We start from the raw sequence: 24,447 nt of genomic DNA on the forward strand, positions 1-24,447 counted from the left end.
TTTTTACATGTGTCGACATGTTCGTCCCTGAGAGGTCAGTTAAAAGAAAGAAACACAGTCCGTGGATGACGCGTGATATTTTACATCTAAAACAAAAAAATAAATCGAATAGAAAGATTATATACAAATTCAGATCGTGCCCTGGTGCGCATATCCAAATATAATTACTTCAATATCAAAATGCACAGCTTCCTCAAAGAAAATCCCAGAAAGGTTTGGGTGCATTTCACAAAAGAGAGTGTAACAATTAAAGAGATTATTCATAACGGGCTGACACTTGTCGTTGAACAGTGTATCGCTAGAGAGGTTAATTTTTTCATCTGTGTACAGTCTTGATAACTCTGTCTTGCCGTCATTTACTTATGACAGTTACGGAAGCAGCGACTTCGCAGTCACTACGGAAGGGATCTTCGATAGCCTTCTACTGTTAGACATTAGAAAGTCAGGTGGACAGGATGGAATTTGTAACGCTTTCCTTAAAAAGTACGCCGAATAGTGTTCCAAGTTTCTTTATGATATTATTCTTGCAGTTTGAGAACGGGTCAGGTGCCACAAGATTGGAACGTAGCCAAAGTAGTATCTATATATACGAGTGTTGAGAAAAGAAGCGTTGTCAATTATAGACCTGCATCGTTGTTCAGTACATGTATAGTAAGGCTCTTGAACATTTTATTTTCAAGCACATCATAACTTTTCTAGAATCCACATCGTTTCTAATAGATGAACAACACGGGTTTCGTAAAGGGTGCTCAGCCGTGACACTACTACTTCCCACTGCAGTAATCGATGATGATGGTCAAGTTGATGCTATTTTCTTAGATTTCGCAAAGGCATTCGGCAGAGTTTCCCATCCCAAGATACTGCTAATAAGCAGAAACAAATAATAGATAATAACAACCTCTTGGCATAATTAGACTCTTACCTTACTAATTGAAAAGAGTTCGTGTCTGTGGCCAGTGAAGAATCCATTGAATTACCGTGCTATCTGGGGTGCCCCAGGGATCGGTACTCGGTTTATTGCTGTTTTCAATTTTTATCAGCAGTCTGAGAATAAAATAACGTACCCTCAATGTCGGGTTCTTTTTTTTTTTTTTTTCTTTTTTTTTTCAGATGACTGTATATTGTTTTCCGAAATGGATTGCGTTCCTGATGAAACATGTTTAGATGACAGCCTTAAAATTATTTCTTTGTGGCGTCAAAAATGGCAGATGGACTTGAACGTTAAGAAATGTGTGCAAATGACACTAACGCTGAAGATGAAGGTACCGCTTTTTCCCCCCTATACTATAAATTCCAATGCGTTGGCAGTGATCCACGATTACAAGTATCTAGGCGTCACAATTACCTCTAATTTAAGCTAGTCCCTTCACATTGGGCAGCTTGCTGCCAAAGCGCCTAGAAAGCTGTGGTCACTGCGGAGGACTATGATTCACTGCACTCCTGGAACAAAGCTAACAGCGTATAAAACTTTAATTCGTCCTTTACTAGAATATTCTGACATATTATGGGACCCGCAATCGTATATAAACCAGTTGGAGGAGGTTCAAAGAAAGTCTCTTAGATTCATTTACAATTCACATGGCCAAGAATCACACGTTTCACTGTTGTAAACTGCGTCTGGACTGCCTGAGTTGTCATGTCGAATAAAAGTAAATCGCCTTAAATTTCTACATCACATTATACATAGCAAAACTTGTTTAAAGTTTGACGTCTATCGTGAGTTTAACTTGAGCCGTGATACCAGGCAGAAGCACGAGAAACTAATTCGTAAGTTTCGTTGCAGGAAAGACGTTTTAAAATATTCCTTTTTTCCGCAAACTGTTTGTAATTTTACACGAAAAGACTGACCTGTGAAATACACCTTTAATGAAAATTTTAGATTGCTACGTGCAGGTGTCGAGTTTTGCAGTCCGTTTTAGATCGAGTCTGGTGACTTGGGACACCCTACATATATATATATATATATATATATATATCAGGGTGTCGAACCGGAACCGAACCGGCATTTTTTCCGGAACTGAAACTGAACCCGAACCGTTATATTGTTATCGCGATGAACCCGAACCGGAACTGAACCGGAAAAAAATAACGGTTACCGGCTCATGTCAAAACGGTTCGGCCACGCGCTGTTGACAATGAATGTACTATCACACACACCTCGCTTACATATTTTTCTTCTCCACTCAGTCTTAGGAATATAAACGCTGCATCCATGAATCTTGACAAACGCTGCATCCATGAATCTTGACATAGGAACCAGTATTGCGCTGGTCGCGGCTTGCACGGAAGAAAAAGAATTGGAAACTGTGCAAAAAAAAAAAAAAAATTGCGTCACGGGATTTCATTTTTTTACAATCTCGTAAATCCTAAATGCTGCTGTGTGCTCATTTCATAACACGTTTCTAGAACGCACGAGTTCTTGAAGCTTGCTTCGATCGGAATGAGAAAAGAAAAGGCTGTGGAGTTTGATAATAATGCATCCGGTTTGGTATAGGCACTTAGAAGCTAACATATTTGTGAGACAGCGAACTCTTCTATTTTAATATTTATCCTATTACGTCCTTCTGGCGTTGCGTTCGGTGAAGTGTTTTTTATATTCCGTATCTTGTTTAATGAAAACTTCTTTAAAGGTCTTATTGAGTTACCGAAGGCTAGTTCAAATAAAGGAAGCTGTATTTTCTTCCCACTGTTCCTTCAATTGCTTACACGCCGAGGTGGCGGGATAGTTAGCGAGTTCTACTTGTAAGTGGGTTTGTAGGGAGGTCGCGGATTTTACAGCTACTGCGTCGGACCCAATTAGATGAAGTCCGAATGCGTAAACGTCGGTGAGGTAACCTTTGAGTGCACATAAAGAAACCATTCCTGGTAGAAACCCCTGAGCCTTACACTACGATGTATCCCGTTTCGTATGTGCTGATTTCAGATGTTTTATTTGTAATTTATTTTGATGTTGCAATTTGTCATTTATAATTTCCGAACCGGTTCGCGAACCGGTTTAGCGCCCCGAACCGGTTCGCGAACCGGTTCGCGGATCGAATTAGTCGAACTGGAACTGAACCGGAACAAAATAAATTTACCTGAACCTGAACCGTAACCGAACCCGTATTTTTTTCGGTTCGACACACTGATGTATATATATATGGGTGGTTTCATCTCAAATCGTGCAGGCAAAAAGGGTCGAATTTTTAATTTCGATGAAAAAAATATATGTTATGGCGCCGTTTCTAAAAACGCAGTCGCCACAAACCGCAAGTTCGTCGGGTTTTTTGTTCTCGACTTATGAATTTTTAAAGAGGCCGCGGCGAAAAGCAGTGTTTTTCACACCCGTCGTGGGTCGGATGTTTCGCTTGATCTCCCGCCCTGGATTTTCAGTCCACATTATATTATCTTTTTTCAAGCACTCTGTGGACACATTTAAAAGGCTCCAATACCATAAAATAATTTTATTCCTTTTGCTTTTGTTTTGTAAAAATGTCAAATACGCCCCCTCGGTCAATTGTTGACGAAGTTTGACAATTAATTACTGGGGATCTACTTGGGTTACATCGATAATTTTATGTCTACGGAGAGCCCAAAACACGTTCTTTATACGTATTATAAAATAACTCGGCTGTGTAAAATATTTTTTTCGTTACGTTTACGTTAATATTATGTGAAAACCAAAAAGTACCATTTTTGAAATTGATTTTCTCAAAAAAACCATTTTTTATTTTTTTTTATTTTTTGTTAAAATGTAGATGTGATAGTTTTCTACGCGAAAATTAAGTCGAGAAAGTGCGTATTTTTTTTGTATGTTCTATATTTAAGCATCAATATCGTACAAAAACGTGTTTTTACGGCTCGAAATAGACTTGCGAATTGCGCGTCTTCACAAGCTTGGAAATAGTTTTTTCTTTTTTTCAACGTTCACACATAAAAATGAAATACAGTATTTCCACCCTGTTATATTTGTTGATTATTTAAATTTTATTATAGGCGGCAAGCTACATCGGAGGAGTTCCAAAAAGAGAAAGCAACACTTCTTAACAGACCAGCAGGTGTCGTTAATTTTTTACGTGTAGGAGTCGGTAGACGTCGTATTTATTCGGGGCCCTCATTGACCTGCATGAACGTCCCGCCCTTTCGGAGCCAGCAGATGACCACGACTTTTCGGGCTCGTTGTGTTAGATAGGACGGCCCGTGACAGTAAAGCGAGCAGCGCACCCTGTGTCACGAGGAGTGAAATGGTACGATTGTGTCGTTGACGCGGCGAACTGTGACAGCCACCCAGGAGGAGTCTGTCAGAGTATTGCACAAGGAAAAGCAAAGGAATCGCTGCCTGAAAGGATGAGGATACCACGGCCTTACAATATCGACGGTCAACAACTGTTCTGCCAGCCAAAACAACGCCGCGTGCGCGCTAAAACCGGCGGCGCGGGACAGAAATCCCGCAGACGCACACACGAAGATGGGCCGGTTTCTTTAGGGATGTGGGGAAATTTGAAACCAGCCATCCGTGCATGCGTGAAACGATACCGCCTGTTTGCCCTAGCTTCGAGCGCCCTATCCTTACCTTGAAACGGCCGTGCTCTCTCTCTCTCTCCGGGGAGATCCGATAGCACCGAAGGGTTATCTATTAAACTTGACGAAGAAAACGAGAAGGGACTGTTTAAGTTTAATTATCCCCACCAACCCGCTCGTTCTGTCCTTATAAAGGGTTATCTCTTTTGGAAACAGCAAAGCCCGGAGATTGACATTAAAACGAGCGTGTTGGTAAATATACTTGTGTTTATTCTGCCCGGAGACTAGTTGGGTCGAAGTCAGCCTCCTTGTCAACTATAACCGTTTGTGAAGAGTGGGCTTCTCCCGAGATGAAAAGTTAGCGCCGTCTGACGTGTTCTTTTGAAAAAGGGAAGGGGAAAGAGGAAGTTTGAGTAACTGCAGAAACGACCTCGAAAGCTCCTCTCCCGATATGAAGCTTGAGGCATAGTCTCGGTTACCTTCTCGCGCATCGCCTGCTCGAATCTATTCTTCACTTTCTTTCTCACAGCCACTGTTCCGCACAGCCGTCGTGGATGTGCGTAATAGAGTGAGGAACAGATTCGAGCATTATCTGGACGCTGTCATCCTGCCAGACTTCAGTGTCGTGGGACCGACTCGTGTGTGTTTCTTCGCCCCGCTGAACTTTGTTTCTCGGGTGCGGTTTTTTCTGAACGTTTTTTTTTTCAATGTTTTCTTACTAACTGTTTGTTAGCACTGTTCAGTTGTTGGGTTTATTTCTTCATGGCGTAGCTGCCTGGCGGTGATGTAGAGAGCGTGTTCGCACGCATTTGGTTACGTCCCGTTTAGGGAATGCCCGGAGGAGTTGGTTTTTGTTCTTGCCATGTGCGGCTGAGTTTTCTCGTCTTTATTAAATTTTTGATTTTTTTGTTTGTTTTACCTTTACGTGCCGTCGACTTCTTTGTCTGACTCTCCACCAGGCGTGGACCTATCGCCTTGCCACCGCTCGAACCTAAATACTTTATTTTTTTTTAACGCAATTTTCGTTAATATCGGAGTTGGGCAATTTAATTCCGATTTATTTATTTTTATTTCCTACCCCTCTCCATGACACACTCTTTGTGTGTTTCGGACCGTTTCTGTGTCACCACTTTTGTATATTACGGAAGTGAAAGGACATTCCCTGGTGACCTGTGCGATGTTCGGTGAACAAACCCCCAGTGTTTGGTTTCGGAAAGAATTGTATATAATATATCGACGATGTGGTGACTTTCTTTGTCTTAGTAATATGACAGCTAATAGCTAGTCGCGCTAGTTTACTGTGAAAGGTTTATAAATGGAAACAATACAACGTCTGTGCCTTTTGGTTATTGAAAGTCTACTAGGCCTGCTGATTTGGTTAGATATGTATCTCCTGGTTCCAGCTCTTATCAAAACATACATAAATATTCAATACCATAAAATCCGTTTACAATTGATTACAAAATGCAGAAGAAAATTCAAGAAAACTTTTTCACAATTCATAGAGACGCATGGGTCGCTATGTCTGACTTAGGTCTTGCAAAACAAAGACGTATTTTTTCCGACATTGAGGCCTAAATATCAAACATACAAACAAAATATACACTTTCTAGGCTTAATTTTCGTGTAGACAACTATCATATCTACATTTGAACAAAAAATAAAAAAAATAAAAAATGGGTTTTTTGAGAAAATCAATTTCAAAAATGGTACTTTTTGGTTTTTGCATAATGTTAACGTAAATGTAACGCAAAAGATATTTTATACAGCCGAGTCATTTTATAATACATATAAAGAGCGTGTTTTGGGCTCTCCGTGGACATAAAACATATTGGTGTAACCCAAGTAGATCGCCAGTAATTAATTGTCAAAGTTCGTCAACAAGTGACCGAGGAGGCGTCTTTGACATTTTTACAGAAAAAAAGCAAAACGCCTAAAATTATTTCATGGTATTGGAGCCTTTTAAATGTGTACACAGAGTGCTTGAAAAAAGTTAATATAATGTGGACTGAAAATCCATGGCGGGAGATCAAGCGAAACATCCGACCCACGACGGGTGTGAAAAACACTGCTTTTCGCCGCGGCCTCTTTAAAAATTCAAAAGTCGAGAACAAAAAATCCGACGAGCTTGCGATTTGTGGCGACTGCGGTTTTAGAAACGGCGCCATAACATATATTTTTTTCATCGAAATTAAAAATTCGACCTTTTTTGCCTGCACGATTTGAGATGAAACCACCCATATATATATATAGATGCAAGGTGACGGTAGAAAACAAACCAGGAGGATTTTATTCGACGTTTCACCTGAGGCAGGTCTCCGTCAGGAATCTCTCTCTCTCTCTCTCTATATATATATATGGGAGATTTCATCTCAACTCGGGCACAAATTTTGGGTCGAATTTTTAGTTAAAAAATACATGTTATCGGACAATTCCTATAATAAAAGAAGACGCAAACGGCAAGTTCGTCAGATTTTTTGTTCTCAAGTTATGAACCGTTGAAGCGGCCGAGGTGGAAACTCGTTTTTCCAGCTTATCGGGGGTGCCATATTTCACTCCATCCCTTTTCCTTACTTTTTACGCTACATCAGTATAACTTTTTGGGAACACTCTCGACATATGCTTTTTTTACGACAATTAAGCGTCTAGGTCATAACATCCTTAATGTTTTTTTTGTTTTTTTTGTGTTTTTGTCAAACCGCTTCTCTGCGACGATATTTGACGAAGTTCAGCAAGCTGTGCTGTCAGACCTAATCAACATACTTTTATGATCTTTACATCACCGTAAAGCTCCAATTAAACTCTTTCTTTTGAGTATAATTTCAATATTGTGCATTAGATATGTGATGCGCTACATGTGCCTGAAAAATGGATATTTCGAAAAACTAGCAAGTTTGGAGTTGATTTTCTAAAGAAAAAGAAACCTTTCATTTCTTTTCATTTTTATTCATAGTTAGGTAATACAGTGGTATATCAGGAACAGGGTTGGGCAGTATCGCGATACAAATGTATCGCGATAGTATTTTAGAAATACATTTCGTATCTGTATTTCTGTATCGCGATACATTTGTTTTCACCAGTATTTGTATTCCTGTATCAAAATACATTTTGAATGTTCCTTTGTATTGCGATACAATCAGGGTGAAATGTATTTCGTTACATTTCATGAAAAATAGTCCCCCCCCCCCCCCCCCCCGAAAAAAAAATACAGATTCGAAAGCATGTTTTTTTTTGTTTTTTTTTTTTTTACTTCTGAGGGCACCAGGGTTAAGGAGATGTTGGGGCATTGTTACCATGCTGACCCAGGTTCCTTCCGATTCTTTAAACTATTTTTCTATGCGTCCACTTCTCTTTTCTGATAAGTGTTGCGTAGTCGGGGGCTCGAACCAGGTGGCGTGCGAGGAGTGGAGTCGGAGCATCTCGTGCCGCAGGTCCTTAGGTAGGGGTTTCTTTAGTCATTGTTTCGTGGCATCCAATGCCCGCTGCTAACCGTCTCTCTTGCCTTAGCGTACACAGTACACCCAGCCGGCTAAGCTGAGTCACAGTCCGTTGCAGCACGAGCCTGTTGGTGGTTGACTTGAAATAGTAGGATGACTCACGCAGTAAAGTTCAACATATATTCGAATGCGTCTGTGGCTGCGCCCGTACTATTGCACGGCTCAAGGGTACTTCATCAGCCGACGTGAAAGTGACCCACTGCTCTGGTCATCCGAAACCCAGGAAGGAGGTCAGACGTGGCCTTGCTGTGCGGACACAGACTTCGTACACCTGCGACTCGTCTTGAGCGCGCTGTTTCTAAGAGAGCTCGCACCTGTGCTGGCAATATCAGGTCGCAGTCCACGAGGTCTCTATTTGGAGTATGCAAGACGAGGACTGCAATCTATGCGTCGGTGGCGGAGGGTCGGCAGGAAGGTCCTTTACAATAGGGATGCCACCGTATCGTTTTTTCAAACGTAACAGAAGATAGGACATGTGTTCCAGGATGCTTCAGGTGGCCCAATATTCTCGAAAAATCCAAATGACACTGCCTGCACGATCTTCAGCGATGTAACCTAGAACGAAATTATGTATTGTCCTTTCATACAGCAGCGTGCTGAAGTTTCATGTTCAAGGCCACACCTACAGATAAAGAATGCCAGTTCATTCCACCGTGACCTCATGTGATAAATGTTGAAAGGGGCGTCCTTATTGGACAGGGACGTGGTGACGTTTTGATGGGATTTAGGATGACATAGAATTTATTTAGAGGTCGCATCCCTCCTCAGACAGACAGGATGTCAGGGAAGGGACCGCGGTCAGTCCTTGATGGAACGTTTTTTCTAGCCCATCGAAGACTCCTCGTCGTCCAAAATCACTACCTTCAAGGTGAAGTGCCAAGCCTACGGGAAAGTAATTTCAGGATCAAGAACTTCCACTTCAAACTTCAGGCTTCATCTGATCATTTGGCGTCTCAAAAAAATTTAAAAAAATGTATTGCAGTATCAGTATTTCTGTATTTGTATTTCTGCCCTCCCTAAAATGTATTCCCGTATTTGTATTTCCAAATACCTTTTGCCTCTATTTAAAATGTATTTCCGATACGTATCGCGATACACTTTTACAGATATATTTCAGTATCAGCATTTTAGCTACTATTTTAATGTATCATAGCATTTGTATTTCCAAATACATTTTTGAGTATTTCTGCCCAACCCTGATCAGAAACTACCAACAGAAATTGTAATATATTTTTTGTATGGCCGTGCCATAAGCGTTTTGAACGGGACTTCGCACATGCGCTCTACTGAGCAGAATTTTGGCCTATGTAAGGTTTTCTAGTTATCGTCAGCAGTTACCTCAATATCCAACCATAAACATTAATAAAATTTGGAGTAGTTTACTTTAAAAAAAAAAAAGTTACTAAGAAGTCCGTATCCACAAGTGCGGGCACAGTGCTTACTTCCTTCCTCTCAATACGGGAGAATGCAAATCGTTAGAGAATTCCTCTGGGGCCTTTTGCTTTCGGCTTTGAGTTTGAAATACCGAACTTGATATGTAATTGCCATATTTTTTTATGTCAAACAGATATGCAGTGCATATACATATGTGTGATTTTGTATCTGACGCTTAGGAAGTACGGTTTATTTTATGAACGTACGGCCTCTTTCATAAAATAACGAGCATTTCGTAGCGTGTAAGGCTTCAAATGTGTTCTATTTTCAGTGATTAATGCCGGGTTACTTAGACGTTTTCCTCCTGACTTAAGTTTGCCCGGGAGTCTGGATGTTACGTATCTTCTCCATCAATACATGGAGCGAAGCTCACACACATTGCAAATCACGCCAGTGCCAAGTAAATAAATATTGTTATGATAAATATTGTTGCTTCACTGGCTTTTACGCTCCGATATTGAGGTAAGTACTAACATTGAATAGAAAAGCTTACATAGGTCAAAATTCTGCTCAGCTGAGCGTCTATGCGAAGTCCTGTTCAAAACTCTCTCATAGCATGAGATTCGAGTCCTAATAGCAGCCATACAAACAATATATTACAATTTTTGTTGGTAGTTCCTGACAGACTATATTACCAACCTGTAAATAAAAAAAAAATGAAAGAAATAAAAGGTGGTTTTTTTTAGAAAATTGGCTTCAAACTTGCAAGTCTTTCCAAAGATTCGTTTTTCAGGCAAATGTTACGCGTTATATGTTTCGCGCAAAATATTCAAATTATATTTAAAAGAAAGTGCTTAATTGGAGGTTTACGGTGATTTAAATATAATAAAAATATATTGATTAGATCACACAGCATGCACAGCTTGCTGAACTTCGCCAAATATTGTTGCAGAGAGGCAGTAAGACAATTAAAAAAAAACATTAAACATATTATGACCTAGACGCTTTATTAGCATAACTCGCCGTTTGCATCTTCCTTTATGAAAGGAATTTACGGGTAGTTACTAAAATTTTCAGAGGCGTTAATTATGGGTTAGTGTATTTCTGTGAGTCACTTGTATTACTGGGCGAATAGACAACAAAAACCAAAATGTAAGCTTTTATAGCCGCCATAAAAACAAAATATTACATTTCCTGTTTATTTTATTTTATAAAGCACCGCAATAGGGAGCTAGAGAAAAACAATTAGCCAAAAGAAGAGGTAGGCTTTTTAGAAAATCGACCTCCAATTCGCAAAACTTTTGAAATAGTCCTTACTTTACGAAAAAATACTGTCCTTTCTCTTTTACACACAGCATCAAATTAGTTATCATAAGAAGGAGTATACGCTAAGCTTTCTGAAAATACTAAATATGTTAAGACAGCTCATATAGGCCAAACGGAAGAGCTGGCAAACTTTCACAAATATCGTCCAAAAACGTCATATTGACAAATTTTCTCAAATATATTTTATATAAGTAATCGCGTTAAAATATTTATCAGAGAATGAGTGTGTTTACAGGTATCTATTTAAAAAATAAAAGGCACCAATTTTGAATTAGTGTATTTTTGCGAGTAAGTTGATTTACTGACAAAACAGTATAACAAAATCACATTTCAAGCTCTCATAGCAAACAAACAAAATATTACATTCTCTATTTATATTACCTTATAAAGCACTCCAATAGCTAGAGAAAGAAAATCAGCCAAATCAGCCGCTAAAAAACAAACTATGTTAAATCCTGTTTTCATCTCGCCGCGCGTAGATCATCAATTTAAAGTCGGAATTCCTCATTGCATTACCTCAGCCTATTATAACTCTTTTATTCCAAGGACATCTTCAGAGTGGAATCGCCTTCCCGCGCAATTAGTAAACATACCATCCTTTGAGTTGTTTAAAAGGGCGTTGACTACTTACCTATGTTAATATTTCTCTTTGTTTGTTTGCCTTGTTTTATACATTTCTTAATTTGTTTACACATTTTCTTTACATTTTTCGTGCTTGGCTTTTAGTGTTTGTATATTGTTTGTGTTCCAAATTTGTCTTGTACCACTCCCCTCTGTAATGCCCCAGGGCCTTGAGGGTACTTAAATAAATAAATAAATAAACAAGGTGGGTTTCTTTAGAAAGTGGATCTCTAATTTGCCAATATTTTGAAACAGCCCTTGATTTACAAGAATACACTGCCCTCTCTCTTTTACATGCAACAATAAATTTGTTATCAATAGAAAGAGTATACTTTAGCTTTCTGAAAATACTAAATATGTTACAATATCTCAAATAGGTCACACGGAAGAGCTGGTCAAACTTTCACAAATATTATCAAAGGGACACCTTTTGACAATATTTAAAACAAAAGTGAAGATAAATAATCGCAATAAAATTATTGACCATAAATAATCCCTATTCCGAGAGTGGCCCAAAAGAGTTACACTGCACTACCGAAAAAGGGCAAAAAGTAGAAAGGAGTGAAGCATGATACCTCCGACAGGCAAGAGAAAGGTCAGTTGGCGCCTCGGCTGCTTAAAATGCCCATAACTGAAGAACGAAAAATCGCCCGAACTTGCAGTTCCCAGAAAAGGTCTATAACGATTTGCATTCTTCCGTATTGAAAGGAAGTAAGCGCTGGTGCCCGAAGTTGTAGATACGGACTTCTAAGTAACTGCTTTTAAGCACACTACTCCAAATTTTAATAATGTTTAGGGTTGGATTTTGGGGTAACTGCTAACGATAAGTAGAAAACTTTACATAGGCCAAAATTCTGCTCAGCAGAGCGCCTGTGCGAAGTCCCGTTCAAAACGCTCATAGCACGAGATTCGAGTCTTAGTAGCGGCCATCCAAACAATAAATTACAATTTCTGTTGGTAGTTTCTGATAGACTACTATATTACCTAACTCTGAATAAAAAATTAAAAAAATAAAAGGTGGGGTTTTTAGAAAATCGAAAAACTTGCTAGTTTTTCGAGATATCCTTTTTTGGAGGCACATGTGGCGCATTAAATATTTATTGCACAATATTGAAAACATACTAAAAAAAAGAGCTTAATTGGAGCTTTACGGTGATGTAAAGATTATAAAAATATGTTGATTAGGTCAGACAAAACAGCTTGCTTAACTTGGTCAAATACCGTCGCGGAGAGGCGGTTTGACAAATAAACAGAAAATATATTAAGAATGTTATGACCTAGGCGCGTAATTAGCATAAAAAAGCATATGTCGAAAGTGTTCTCAAAAAGTTATATTTATGTAGCATAAAAACTAAGGAAAAGGGATAAAGTGAAATGTGGCACCCCCGATAGCTGGAAAAACGACAGTTTCACCTTAGCCGCTTCAACGGTCCATAACGTGAGAACAAAAAATGCGACGAACTTGCCGTTTGCGTCTTCTTTTATTACAGGAATTGCCCGATAACATGTATCTTTTTTTAATTAAAAATTGTTCGACTTAAAATTTGTGCCTGAGTTGAGATGAAATCACCCATACATATATATATATATATATATATATATATATATATATATATATATATATATATATATATATATATATATATATATATATATAAACACAAAGAGAGAGAGAGGTGAACTACACTATGCGACATGAGCACACAGACGTCGCCCCCACAGATCAGATATATTTCCGGAGCCCCTGTCCACTGTACTCGTTGAAGGCGGAACGCGGGCGTCCGGCGTTTGGCTCTCGTATTCGAACGCGTTCGACGAGTGCAGTGGAGGAAAAAGCAGCTAGTTTCAGGCCTACCCACTAATCCTTCCAAACAGAGCTCGGCGTTTTGAGGCACCCGCGCGCTCTTCACACTCCTTAGGTTTCTAGGAGCTGTGAGAATGGCAGGGCGGAATCTTCAGTTACCTCCTGTACGAGCTTTCTACGCTCGATAATACCTCGGAGTTTCGTGAGCTTCGAGCCTGCACGCGCAGCCAAAGCACAATGGAAGATGACGAGCGCGAATTGGTGGCCGGGCACTGGAAAGAGATGCTTTGTCGTTTTCATCCTGTCAGTGACTAAGCTGAGCGCAATTTCGTATGCTACGTTTGCTGGGATTGTGGCGACGTCCAAATCCAGAGCTCTGTTTGGCCCTGATTGAAGGATATTGGGTAGACCTCAAAGCAAGCTGCCTTGAGGTCTACCCACTATCCTTCAAGAGGAGGCAATCAGGGCTTGGCGTTCTAACGTCACCACAACTGGTGCAAAAAAGCAGACGAATTTGCGAGAAAATATATTTTCAACCTGAATTTGCAACGTTTCAACCTGGAATTGGCGAGAAAATATATATGTGAGGCAAAACACCTTCCAGCGGCGTGAAGCGATCAAAACGATGTGTTACCGCACACCGGAAGTGACGACATTCAAGATGGCTGAGCCCTTGTGGGAAAAAGGTGACGTAGAAGACCCAGCGATACGGCCTTGCCATTCAGGAGCTGTTGGCGATGCACGCGACAACTCTCCACAGGAGGAGTGCACTCGATGGTACACTATCACATGTCTCGCTCTGACGCCCTTACTGGATAATCGCAGTCGTAGTCTTTGCCAAGTATTCTAACGCAGTGTACAGATCAGTGTTTACGGTAACGCGTAAGGTTTTTGTTAAGGTTCTAATGTAGTACTCGTTACATAAGAGAGTCTTAGTACTGCGGATAGGAGGAAACGCAAGCGCTGTGCGTTAGCCTTGCGTGCTCCACGCTGCGCATGCATGTGCGTCGTCGCCGTGCTCCAATCCAAGACCGCAATTCCGGGCTCCGCGCACGCGCAGTGGGGAACACGCAACGCTAACGCAAACACACAGTGTTGGCGTTTGCTCATATACGGAATACTACAACTCACTATTTTCGGAAATGTAACGAAAAATTTACTTGAGTTACTTATTTTCAGTAACGGGTGACAGCTGTTACTCGTAACCATCTTTTTTCCCAAGATTTAAAAAAAAAAAAAAAGTACACTTGAATTTGGTTTGTGTTTCCAGGCGCCAAGTGATATGAATTCTTGCAACTCATCCCACATACCTTCGAAGTTTTGCCTCTCTTTCCCCGCGTAAACCGCGTAAACACTCCCACTTTAAAAAAAAAAAAAAAAAAAGCGACGCCCAGGCCCATTGTTTTTGCAGTGTCGAAAAACGCTGTCGTTTCATAGATAAAAAGTAATGCAAAAGTAACGTGCGCTCCTTGTTTTCCGTTACGGTAATGCTTTTCTCTTATATTGAGGTAACGCCGAGTTGGTAAAGCGTTCATTATAGTGGCATGCAACGAGTTACGTATCTCGTTGCTTTCTTTTGTAACGCCTAATATACAACAACTGGTACATGTGGACACCTCTGACGGAAACTTGAAATTTAATGTTTTGTACAGCGCAGGACAGTGGGACGACGAACGATGAGCGCTGTGCATCGATGGTGGACGCTGACTGTGTATCTGACTTCTGGGGATTTGCCAGACTTTTTGTCCGTGTCCGGAGTAGACACACACGCTTCTCTGTAGACGTTTTCACTGTTTACAGAAGTCCCAGTTCATACGTGCTAAATCATAGTCCAGCCAGCACTCGCTCGAAATTGCGGCCAGCCAGAAGGTACGCGTGCATAACACACAAGCACAGCAGTGAACACGCCCTCATACGCTTTTATGAAAAGGTGTATAGGCGACTGCAAGCAAGGCGACTGGACGCCGCCATGTCTCTGCTTGTGCGGGAAAGTCCGTGCAATTCCAAGCTTGACGAAGTCATCTTCACGCGTACGCAGCACGTGCGTGTACGGATGGGGCACCAGTCGGGGCGCCACGCTTTAAATTTTCTGTATATGTACTGGCAACACTTGAGCTTCGAGGACACGAGCATTCTTAGATTACGACACAATGTGGCGTTTTATAATGGCACCACTTCAATTCCAGAATGAACAAAAGGTCGACACTTTCATTTTTTTTACAGCGGAGCGGTTGAGGGCTAGTTTCCCCAGTATCGTGTCCGTGGGCAAACAAATCTAGACACAAAACACTGGACGGCTACTGCCATCTACTAGCGGCAGCGGCAACCAGACAACCGGCTTGCCGGTTGTCTGCTTGCCATAGTTGCTCATAGATGGCGGCAACCTTTCCAGCCTTTCCACTCTGGCTTGCCGACTTGCGGCCGGCCATTACTTCATTCACACCATAGTACAGCGTCGCTGCTCTTCTTCACCAGAGTAGAAAGGCTGTTCTTAACCAAATCAGGCTTTTTTTATATATATATATATATTTTATACATACCCCATTAGCTTCTACTTTAAAATGATTTTTATTTGATCAGATGAGGCACGAAAGGTCAACGGCTTTATATACGTCGAGCGGCCAAGTGCACTTTCTCAATGGTGAAACGTGAACAATCATATGCATATGAGCAGGCGGCTTCCATTGATGAAGTGATGATAGAATATGCATCAGTTAACGTAACCAAACTTAGGCCCGAAAATAACAACAACAACAATACCTCGACATTGGCATTCAGTTGTGGGTCGTTGAAGCCACTGTCCCATTCGCGATCAGTTGCGACACTCGGTGCCGCTGAGAACCACGAAGACTTGCCGCGGTTAGCGGCGTCTTCCACGTCCATGTTCTCGTGGTTCGTGCCTTCGGAGCTTTCTCAAGTCATCCGGTTCAAACCTCGAGCACGAGAGTTGGCAAGACCTAGGCGACGCAGTTGCTCACACATCGTACAAAATGTCACTGTGTTCGTTGCAGACACGATGGCAGAATTACCTGGGGACACATGTCTCCAGCGTCTTCGAAGCATTATGTTTGCTTTATACATATGTGTGCTTCAAACATGTCTGCGGATGCCTGCAGACTGTCTTTTGTGTGATGTGTTGGCAGTGTGATTGCGGCTCAAAACGACCGTGCACGAGATCCGTGAGAAGCGTTCAGAACCGCGCCACGACAACCGGCTTGTCGTGCGAATCCTCCACGTCGATCTTCTCCACGATGTCGCTGAACGCTCCGTTGCTGTGTCCATTGGAGCGCTTTTCGTGGCCGGCACGGCTGTGGCCGTTGGCGGTCTGCTCGGCGGCAGCCATGACGCCTTTGGGCATGAACAGCCGCTTCTCGATGTTGCCGACGGGACACTCGACGAGCAGGAAGAGCACGTAGGCGGTCAGGTAGCTCAGGAACGTCGTGCTCAAGAACAGCATCACCTGCGTTTATGTTTCGAGCGCGTTCTGAGTTTGATTGTTCCCTGGGTTAAGACAGGACGTGAAACATACGACGAGGAAAAGAAACATCGGTACTTTTTTTCAAAGACTCACTGGCGGTTGCATTTAGGAGTTTTGTTTTTAATCGGCGCGGTATTTTAAGTGAAATCATTATTCCGAACGCGCTTCCTGTACTTGCGCTTGCTTCAATTTGTGGCGGGCCACTATGATCCCAAAACACTGATAATCCAAACTCGTTTGAAGCACGTGTACGCATTAGTAAAATTAATTTTAATACCATTAAGTCAAATTCCGCAATTCTCCATGTACAACAAAACCATCAAATAATTATTCTGAAAACAATATTGTTCTACTAATTATATCGCGTCTCGCGCGTTCTGCGGTTCTGAGAGGTATCGCCTTTTTATCACCCGTGAGAATGTGTTTCGGTGCTAAAATTTATAACAAGCCTCCACTATGAGAAGTCTAGATATCAACGAGCCGATTCGTGCGTGTGTAAAAAGAAAAAGAAAGAAAGAGGGGTTTAGGGTTAAATTACCATTTTGTCTGTTTTCGCTCTTTCTTTGCCGTGTATCCCTACTCTATTAGCGGCGAGATGTTTTGGTGGCGCCTTCCTATGGTTCCCCCTTGTGACGTCATTACCTTGCAAACAACAAGTTCGATGGTGTTTGTAAATAGCATGGTGGAAGCTTGAAATCATTGCGCTCTCAAAGGAACACTGCCAACACCGTCAAAATTAAAGTTCTTTCATTCCTCTTATTTCCGTCGATGATAAATCCCCTTTCCTACGTCATAGTCAGCGTTCGGCCAATCGTGGAAGGCCGACCACAGCGACGCTTTCGGTCGCGCACGGGGCTAATTCGCAAAGATGCTAGGCAGCATGATCTGATCAAGAAGGACATGAATAAGGAAGTGAACATTATATAGAACATGACACTGCCTCGGTGCAATCCCATGCAACTGATGTGCTACACTTCATATCGATAGAGTTCCGACAAACGAGTTGCATGCACGCTGACAGCTCACCATTGGGAAGTGGTAGTATTCGCCGATTTCGCGGCGGTAGGTGCCTCTGATCGTCAGGATGAAGATGGAGGTTAAATAGGCTCCCAGGGAGAGCCTACTCAGCGGCACGAAGAAATTCCACGAGAGAAACCTGTTCAGCAATCCTGCGAAGTCAAAAACAAAAGCGGTCGCATTCCCGCTTAGCCAGGTATACCCTGTCAACCGGATGCAACACAGGAGATTTGTTTGGGAGAAAGCTTCTTAACTGAGTAATCTTGCTAGCTCGGCAATGGAACGTTGCCGAACCCAGAACCGCGGGAAAAGCACGCGTATATAATTTGAAATGGAGTTCAGCGTGACGGCAGATTACAGAACAGCGAAGAATAAACGCGTACTCGCCCGTCACTGCATAAAAAAACATAGACGATAAAACACGCGCTACTATACCAGAGCTCAGTGTTCCAAAGATTATTGACCTTGCGAGCATACCGTGAATCGCCCAGAGGAGTCGTTCGTTTAACACATGGGGTCTCCATGCACACTCCGGCCCGCTTGCCAGCTCCGGCCCCCGGCGGGCCGCGGCCATTCCAGTGACGCGTTGAGCCCGCTACCCGTTTCCAGCTGGCCCGCTGCTACCAACGCAAAAACAAATGCGTGTAAAAAAAAATGGCGCCGGGATTTGCATTAAGCACGCACACGAATGTAGCAGAAGAACGATAACTATTCATAGTTTACATTTTTGTATTTACTCATATTTTGGGCCGTCGAGACTGCGACAGACCCCCAATATGGCTCCTTAGCCAAAAGGTTCGGAGACCCCTGGTTGAACGGAAGCTGTTTCGTGCGGTCATAGCGGTATGTTATCTTTCCTATACCAGAATGCAATGTGGAATCCACTGTATCGAAAACTGGACATCCGACAAGTTCAGTTATGCTTTTCAATCTTTCCTGCGTTTGTAGGTTACTTTAGTAGAGAGAATTTTACTCAACCACAGCCTCTAAGAAGTTCGAGTGAAGCCTTGAAAGAAATCTTTACTTGCGAGAGCGCATTTCCCCTTAGCGACCTCACCGAACGACTTCTTAGATGCTTTCGCGCGTTCTCGACAATGACGGGCTTTATTTCCACTAATAACCTATCCTGCATAGTATTCCGGAGCACGGCTGCACGCGTAATATTCGAAGAATGACACCACAGTTTCCTCTGCGTTCACGTAACTTCATCGCATTAGGATGGCGCCAACTCGGCGATCGGGCCCGAGCCTGACACTGAGCGCCGTTCGATCGACGCGTTGATTGGACACGAGAACCAGACGAACGCTGACACAGCGTTGGTCTGCGCCTGGTCTCGTTGTGATGACGTCAACATTCTGGTGCACGGGCTTTGATTTTCAAATGGTGCTGGTCCCACTTGGCATGGTGGCACGGACCCCTTCCAACTATACAGGTGCGTATGCAGTCTCGGTTCACCTGCTCGTCCGGTCACGCATGCGTAGACGAGCCACCCGAGGCAGACGGCCCAGACGCTCCGGTGTAGCCCCGCGTAGATGCCGGCCTCGATCCGACTGGGGAAGTTTCCCTTCAGCCACTCGTGCGGCACCATTACCACGCACAGGGCCACGGCACTGGCGACCAACCACAGGGCCACCTGCGTCACCTGCGGCCAAGAGACCCATTCCAGCCAAATCTGGGCAATGACTTCCGAGAGTGCTTTTTTGATTTCGATATTTTATTTTTTTAATCTTCCCATAAGGAGAGTCACCATCATAACTAATTGAAATTTTTGCTCGAATCATTTAATGGTCGAACAATCTTTTACCTCGGTCAAAGTCTCGATCACATTTACGCGCTTAAGGTTGGCGTACAAAGCGTTAATGCTCGTACATTTAACGAGTCATTTATACCTTGAACATCGAATGACTGAATCGCCTTCCGGATTTAATTGATGCTGCTCTTTCTGATCAAACTTTTACTAACAGCACCCTTAGATGATTTATTGTGTATATTTATATGTTCACCCCCTCCTCCCTTGTATTGTAATTTGCACTTTGAGGGCAAATAAATATACAAATAAATAAATAAATAGTATTATCAAAATACCGCAACGAAGACCTTCTTCACGAGGTAGTCGAAATCACCTCTTTAAACCTGAATGACCGCTAGAAAACAAATTTGAATCGCCAACGAAAATATACTGACTCGATACTTACTTGCAACCACTGCATTTACTACTATTTAAACAGGCTTTTACTTAAAAAAATATATATATATATTTTGCACATTTGCGGCGAATGCACGAGTCCTTAACAACATGAAGTGCCCACCCTGGCTATAATTATCTGCACAAACGGGCACATTAGGCGTTATGATTTATGTTGCTGGGCATATATTTCTGACCACGGGTCTTAACCCCAACCTTCGCTAATATTCTCTTTGGGTGAGTTTTGTTTTCGCCTCCCGAGGAAAATACTCGAAGAATATGTCCATCGAGCGAGAAAAATTCCATCTATAAAGTCTCAGTTGGTGACAGTTTGGTCAACATGGCACGAATTTAAGTGACTAATAGAACGTGGTTCATAAGAAAACGAGGAAGTTGGCCAAAGAAAGGCACTTGCAGGTTTCACGTACAATTAGTGCCTGTGCGTAAAAACATATGAGAGCTAGTTATGTTACACTTTTTTCTGTTCTATTTATCTTCTTAGAAACAAAAATAAAAAAAAGATAACATATTCTTTAGCTTAGCAGTTAGTGACTATTTTGGCTTATGTACGGGAGGGGATTTGTAGTCAATGGTGTGTGCATTATTTCGCGATTTATTTGGCGTCCGCCTCTCTCGTTTTTATTCACGCTACTAGTGAAGACCCTCACCTTGTGTATCTTGATATCTGGGAATTTGACCACAAAGTAGCCGAAGAGCAGGCCCGAGCAGTAGGAGCCTACATGCGTAAAGGGACGCACGTACACATAGTCCACCGTGTCCGAGGGTCGCCTGCGAACGCAAACGTGGTTCTAGCGTCGAACAAAACCCTGACTCTTGAGCATTTCGAAGAGGGTCATATTTACGCCGAAGGCCTTTCGGAGACTGGCGAATCAGCTCGAGATACCGACACTGCGCGTGCCACTCGGAGAATGGTGATTCGCCGATTTTTGGGAACCGTTTGAAAGGCCTGCGAGACAGAGGTGTTGTCGTACTGCGCCTACACAACCTAGAATAATTGACGTCTGCGAACATCCTCTTCAAACGTTAACTGCTTTTCGAACTGAGGACGCTATTCGGCGCTTTACCGAGCTTTGTGTACGAGGTTCGTAAGATCGCCCTGGCAGAGTTGCTGTCTTCAATGGAAATCGGTTTCCCCTCTGGACACTGAGGAGTTTAAGCATTTTATTTTTGAAAGTGCCACCTCTCTTGTCTCGCGAACACCTCCGGAGCTGTTGTACGGTGCTACGTGTGGTGCAACAAGAGATGTCTCTAGCTCCTCTCTGATGGAAATGTACATCGCAATGGCGTTCAGAGGCAGAAGTGGTTGAAAATGTTCGCGTGACTCATTTTCACGCTTGGGGCACGTGATCTTCGCTTCCATCTTCGTTATAGAAGCGCCCGTAATTCTGCCGCTGCCACCCGCTAACTGGAATTGCCATTGTCGAAACATCGACGGACGTCAGGCCCCTTTCGTTCTTTTTTTTAAAATTTCTTATTATATTTTTATTTAACAATTTATTTTTGTAAGTTCTTGTGTTTAACTTTGACTTTTATTGTTCCGTCATTTTTAAGTGTACTGTACGCGTACCTAGCATTCTTGTGTCTAGCCTTGATTGTTCTTGTACACTAATGCAACTTTTTTTTGGCACTTTATTCTTTTTCCTTGTGTTACTTTTTTAGCCATTAAATTTGTCTTTTTATCATCCCACGGCTACCGTGTCTGCGCACCCTACTTTTACCTATATCTGTATCTAAATCTATATCTACCTCTCTCTCTCTCTCTCTCTCTCTCTCTATATATATATATATATATATATATATATATATATACATATATATATATATACGTGTGTGTGTGTGTGTGTTTTTGAAATGTTTGTATAGAAGGAGAGCAACACTGTTTAACAAGCCACCCTTCGTCAAAGTTTGGACAAAAAGTTGGGAGGTTCACCAAATCAATCGACCCACATATTTGAGAAGAGTTCACGACATCCTAGTCAAAGCATGGTTCGAAACCCCGCTCTGAAAACGGACCGCGCGTATACGTTAGGACACTGCGCGCCACTCACTGTTGATTGGTGTCCATCAGCAGTGGCAGGGGCTGGTAGTCCCGCATGTACGTCAGAATGACGACGTACACACTGGCAGCAGTCGTGGCGGTACCCATCAAAAACAGCCCCAGCTTCTCCCTCCTGGAACAAAAGCACCTTAGTTTCTTAAGCCTGGAATTCCAACGTCGTCGCTCGAAAGAACAAATTCAAAAAGCGGCAGTATGAACTGGCCCAGTTTAGTAATAGCAGCAAAGGGTAGAGTTCCGAGTAGATCTCCCCGTTGTTCCTCACGCAGAAACGCCAATCGGCGGTAAGGCTACTCTCACTTCCCCGTCCCCCCCCCCCCCCTCTCCCTTTTTTTCCCTGTAGGCCGCCACCCCCCTGTTCCGAAAAAACTCACGTCAACACGCCGAAGCACGTTTTCCGCCTCCCGATCGTTCCTGTTACATCCATAGCACCTCCTGCAACCATATCCCTTTCCTCTCTCTCCCTCCTCCCCCCCCCCCCCTTTTCCAGAAGCGGCCGTTTCGTAATACTCACGTGGTCGCACTATGGCCGCTGCAGGCTTGTAGCGACACGCTCCCTCGCCCGCCCCGCCCCCCCCCCCCCCCCCCCCCCCCCCCCCCCCACTGCCGCCGTCCAGGATCCGTTCTCAGAACTCACTACCAACATTATAGAGCACACTGACTGAAGGCAAATCTCCTTCAACGTGCCTTTCCGAAACGCAGCAGCTACCGCTGCCAATCGTAGCACACTTTGTGTAATCGTTTGCAATATTTTTTTTAATGCATGTTTGAGGTTTTTTGCATGGCTTTTGTGCCACTCCGGCGCCACTGGGCCAACTCGTATTGCCGTAACCTGCAGGTACGAGCTAGGCCACCAATAGTTGGGCCAAAGCCTGCGCAGAGAGGGGTGCCCAGAGCACAGTACCTGAGCATGATGAGGGGTACGGCGCAAAACACGAGGTACAGCTGCCAGTCAACGCTGATGTACCAGTAGAACGGAAGGCACTGCAGAAACGAGCAACGTGAGAGTGCGTCATCAGTAAAATGTATACCATGCCAACGAATTCAAACTTGTCGGGGCTGCCTATGAAGCTTAATTCAAGTCTGTCCTCGAAACATTAATAATTAATCAGCAATTAATTAATTAATTAATTAATTAATTCCATTCATGTGCTCATGAACAACCGAAGCCTTAGTCAGCTCATGGCGCACAAATCTGTAAAAAAAAACATTCTGCCCAGAATGATTTCTTCACAACATACTATTTTCTCAAAAATAAGTTTTAAAGAATAATTTAATGTTGTTTTCCTAATAATAAATATATTTGACTAGAATCGAATACTCAGTTTTGTAGCGAAACAGGACGTTTTAAATGTCACTGAAGAAACTCTTGCTTGTTAATTAGAAGCTTCTTCTACCCGGTTAGTATGGGTGGATTAGTTTCACGGATCCAGATGATAACGCAACTTAATTTGAATTTAGGTGAGCTTCAGTCAAACTTTTAATCGGAGTTAAAGAAACGGCGTTATTTCTATTAGAAAATACATAAATTACATATCCGGTACTTTAGTATTGGACAACATAACTACGGGTGTTGCGAATGTCGAACCAAATTTTTTGGTCGAACTTTCGGGGTTCGACTGGGTCGAACCGGTTCGACGAACCTTCAAACTTTTCACCAGATTCGACCGGTTCGACATTGTGGACAGTGGGGCCAGACCTTCATACAAGCATGTCTAAGTTTGGAAAAAAAAATTTATGCAAAGGGTTGTTTTACATTGTGAACAGCTGCAATTAAAAGAAACTAATTCTAATCAATGAAGTTAATAACTTAATGTTTAGTACTGTATTAACTGAAATAGCCAATCAGCGCTGCTCTTAATTCATCTCTTAGCCATTATCATCCAATCCGAAGCCAACTGGCCAGCCTGTCGCGCATGCGCACACGATTCGAACCTCAATCGAAGGTCGTCGAACTTTCCACTAAAAGTTCGAAAAAGTCGAACTTGGTCGAACTCGACCGCGGCCGGTTCGCGACACCCCTAAACGTAACGTATGCCCTCAGTCTTGTTCCCGTTACACGAAAACAAAAAGTAATCGATGACGATTAGTCTTACCTAAAAAGTATTCAATTATATTACTTGATTACTTAAGAAGGAAAGTAATTGACAGTCATTCGAAAAAGTAACCGCCACTTTCACGATTACTTCGAATTTTCAGAAGGACAAATATTTTTAGGCTTGTTTTTAAACTTTGTTTTTTGTATACAGTCCCTTAAAAAATCAGAATCGCCGAGTTATAAATTACCTTTCTTCTTAATCCACCAATTTTAATACGCCGCCCTCATGTGCGACACTTGGTTCGATGATTCCTTGGAAGGACTCTTGCAAAAACAAAAGGCGCCATTAAAAAAAAAAGAAGTAAGGCAAAAGGTATCAGCTAAAAGTAAATTTAGTACTTCCAAAAGTAATCAGATCACGCTTCAGATTGCAAATGATCAAAATTACCCCAAATAGCTAACGATTGCCAGTAATTTCATTACTTGTAATGAGTGCCGTAAAAGATTTTCCATTCAAGAAAGACATTGCG

The 24,447-nt window shown here is 42.4% G+C and overlaps 1 protein-coding gene across 3 annotated transcripts in view; it reads right to left on the reverse strand.

Moving 5' to 3' along the window:
- Nucleotides 1-15,666: 15,666 nt before the first annotated feature.
- Nucleotides 15,667-24,447, reverse strand: part of LOC8043708 (nose resistant to fluoxetine protein 6) — a 49,589-nt gene continuing 40,808 nt past the window's right edge. For all 3 annotated transcript variants that reach the window (XM_042292994.1, XM_042292993.1, XM_029991211.3), the window contains exons 10-15: nt 22,784-22,863; nt 21,872-21,994; nt 20,471-20,591; nt 19,073-19,259; nt 17,627-17,769; nt 15,667-16,582 (exon numbers count right to left, since the gene is read on the reverse strand). In XM_042292994.1, the coding sequence (XP_042148928.1) occupies nt 16,313-16,582; nt 17,627-17,769; nt 19,073-19,259; nt 20,471-20,591; nt 21,872-21,994; nt 22,784-22,863 (924 nt within the window). In that variant the 3' untranslated portion in view covers nt 15,667-16,312. The remainder of the gene's footprint in view (nt 16,583-17,626; nt 17,770-19,072; nt 19,260-20,470; nt 20,592-21,871; nt 21,995-22,783; nt 22,864-24,447) is intronic.

Source organism: Ixodes scapularis, unplaced genomic scaffold (assembly GCF_016920785.2).
Source record: "Ixodes scapularis isolate PalLabHiFi unplaced genomic scaffold, ASM1692078v2 PGA_scaffold3__209_contigs__length_174095766, whole genome shotgun sequence".
In the NCBI taxonomy this organism is placed as follows: Eukaryota; Metazoa; Arthropoda; class Arachnida; order Ixodida; family Ixodidae; genus Ixodes; species Ixodes scapularis.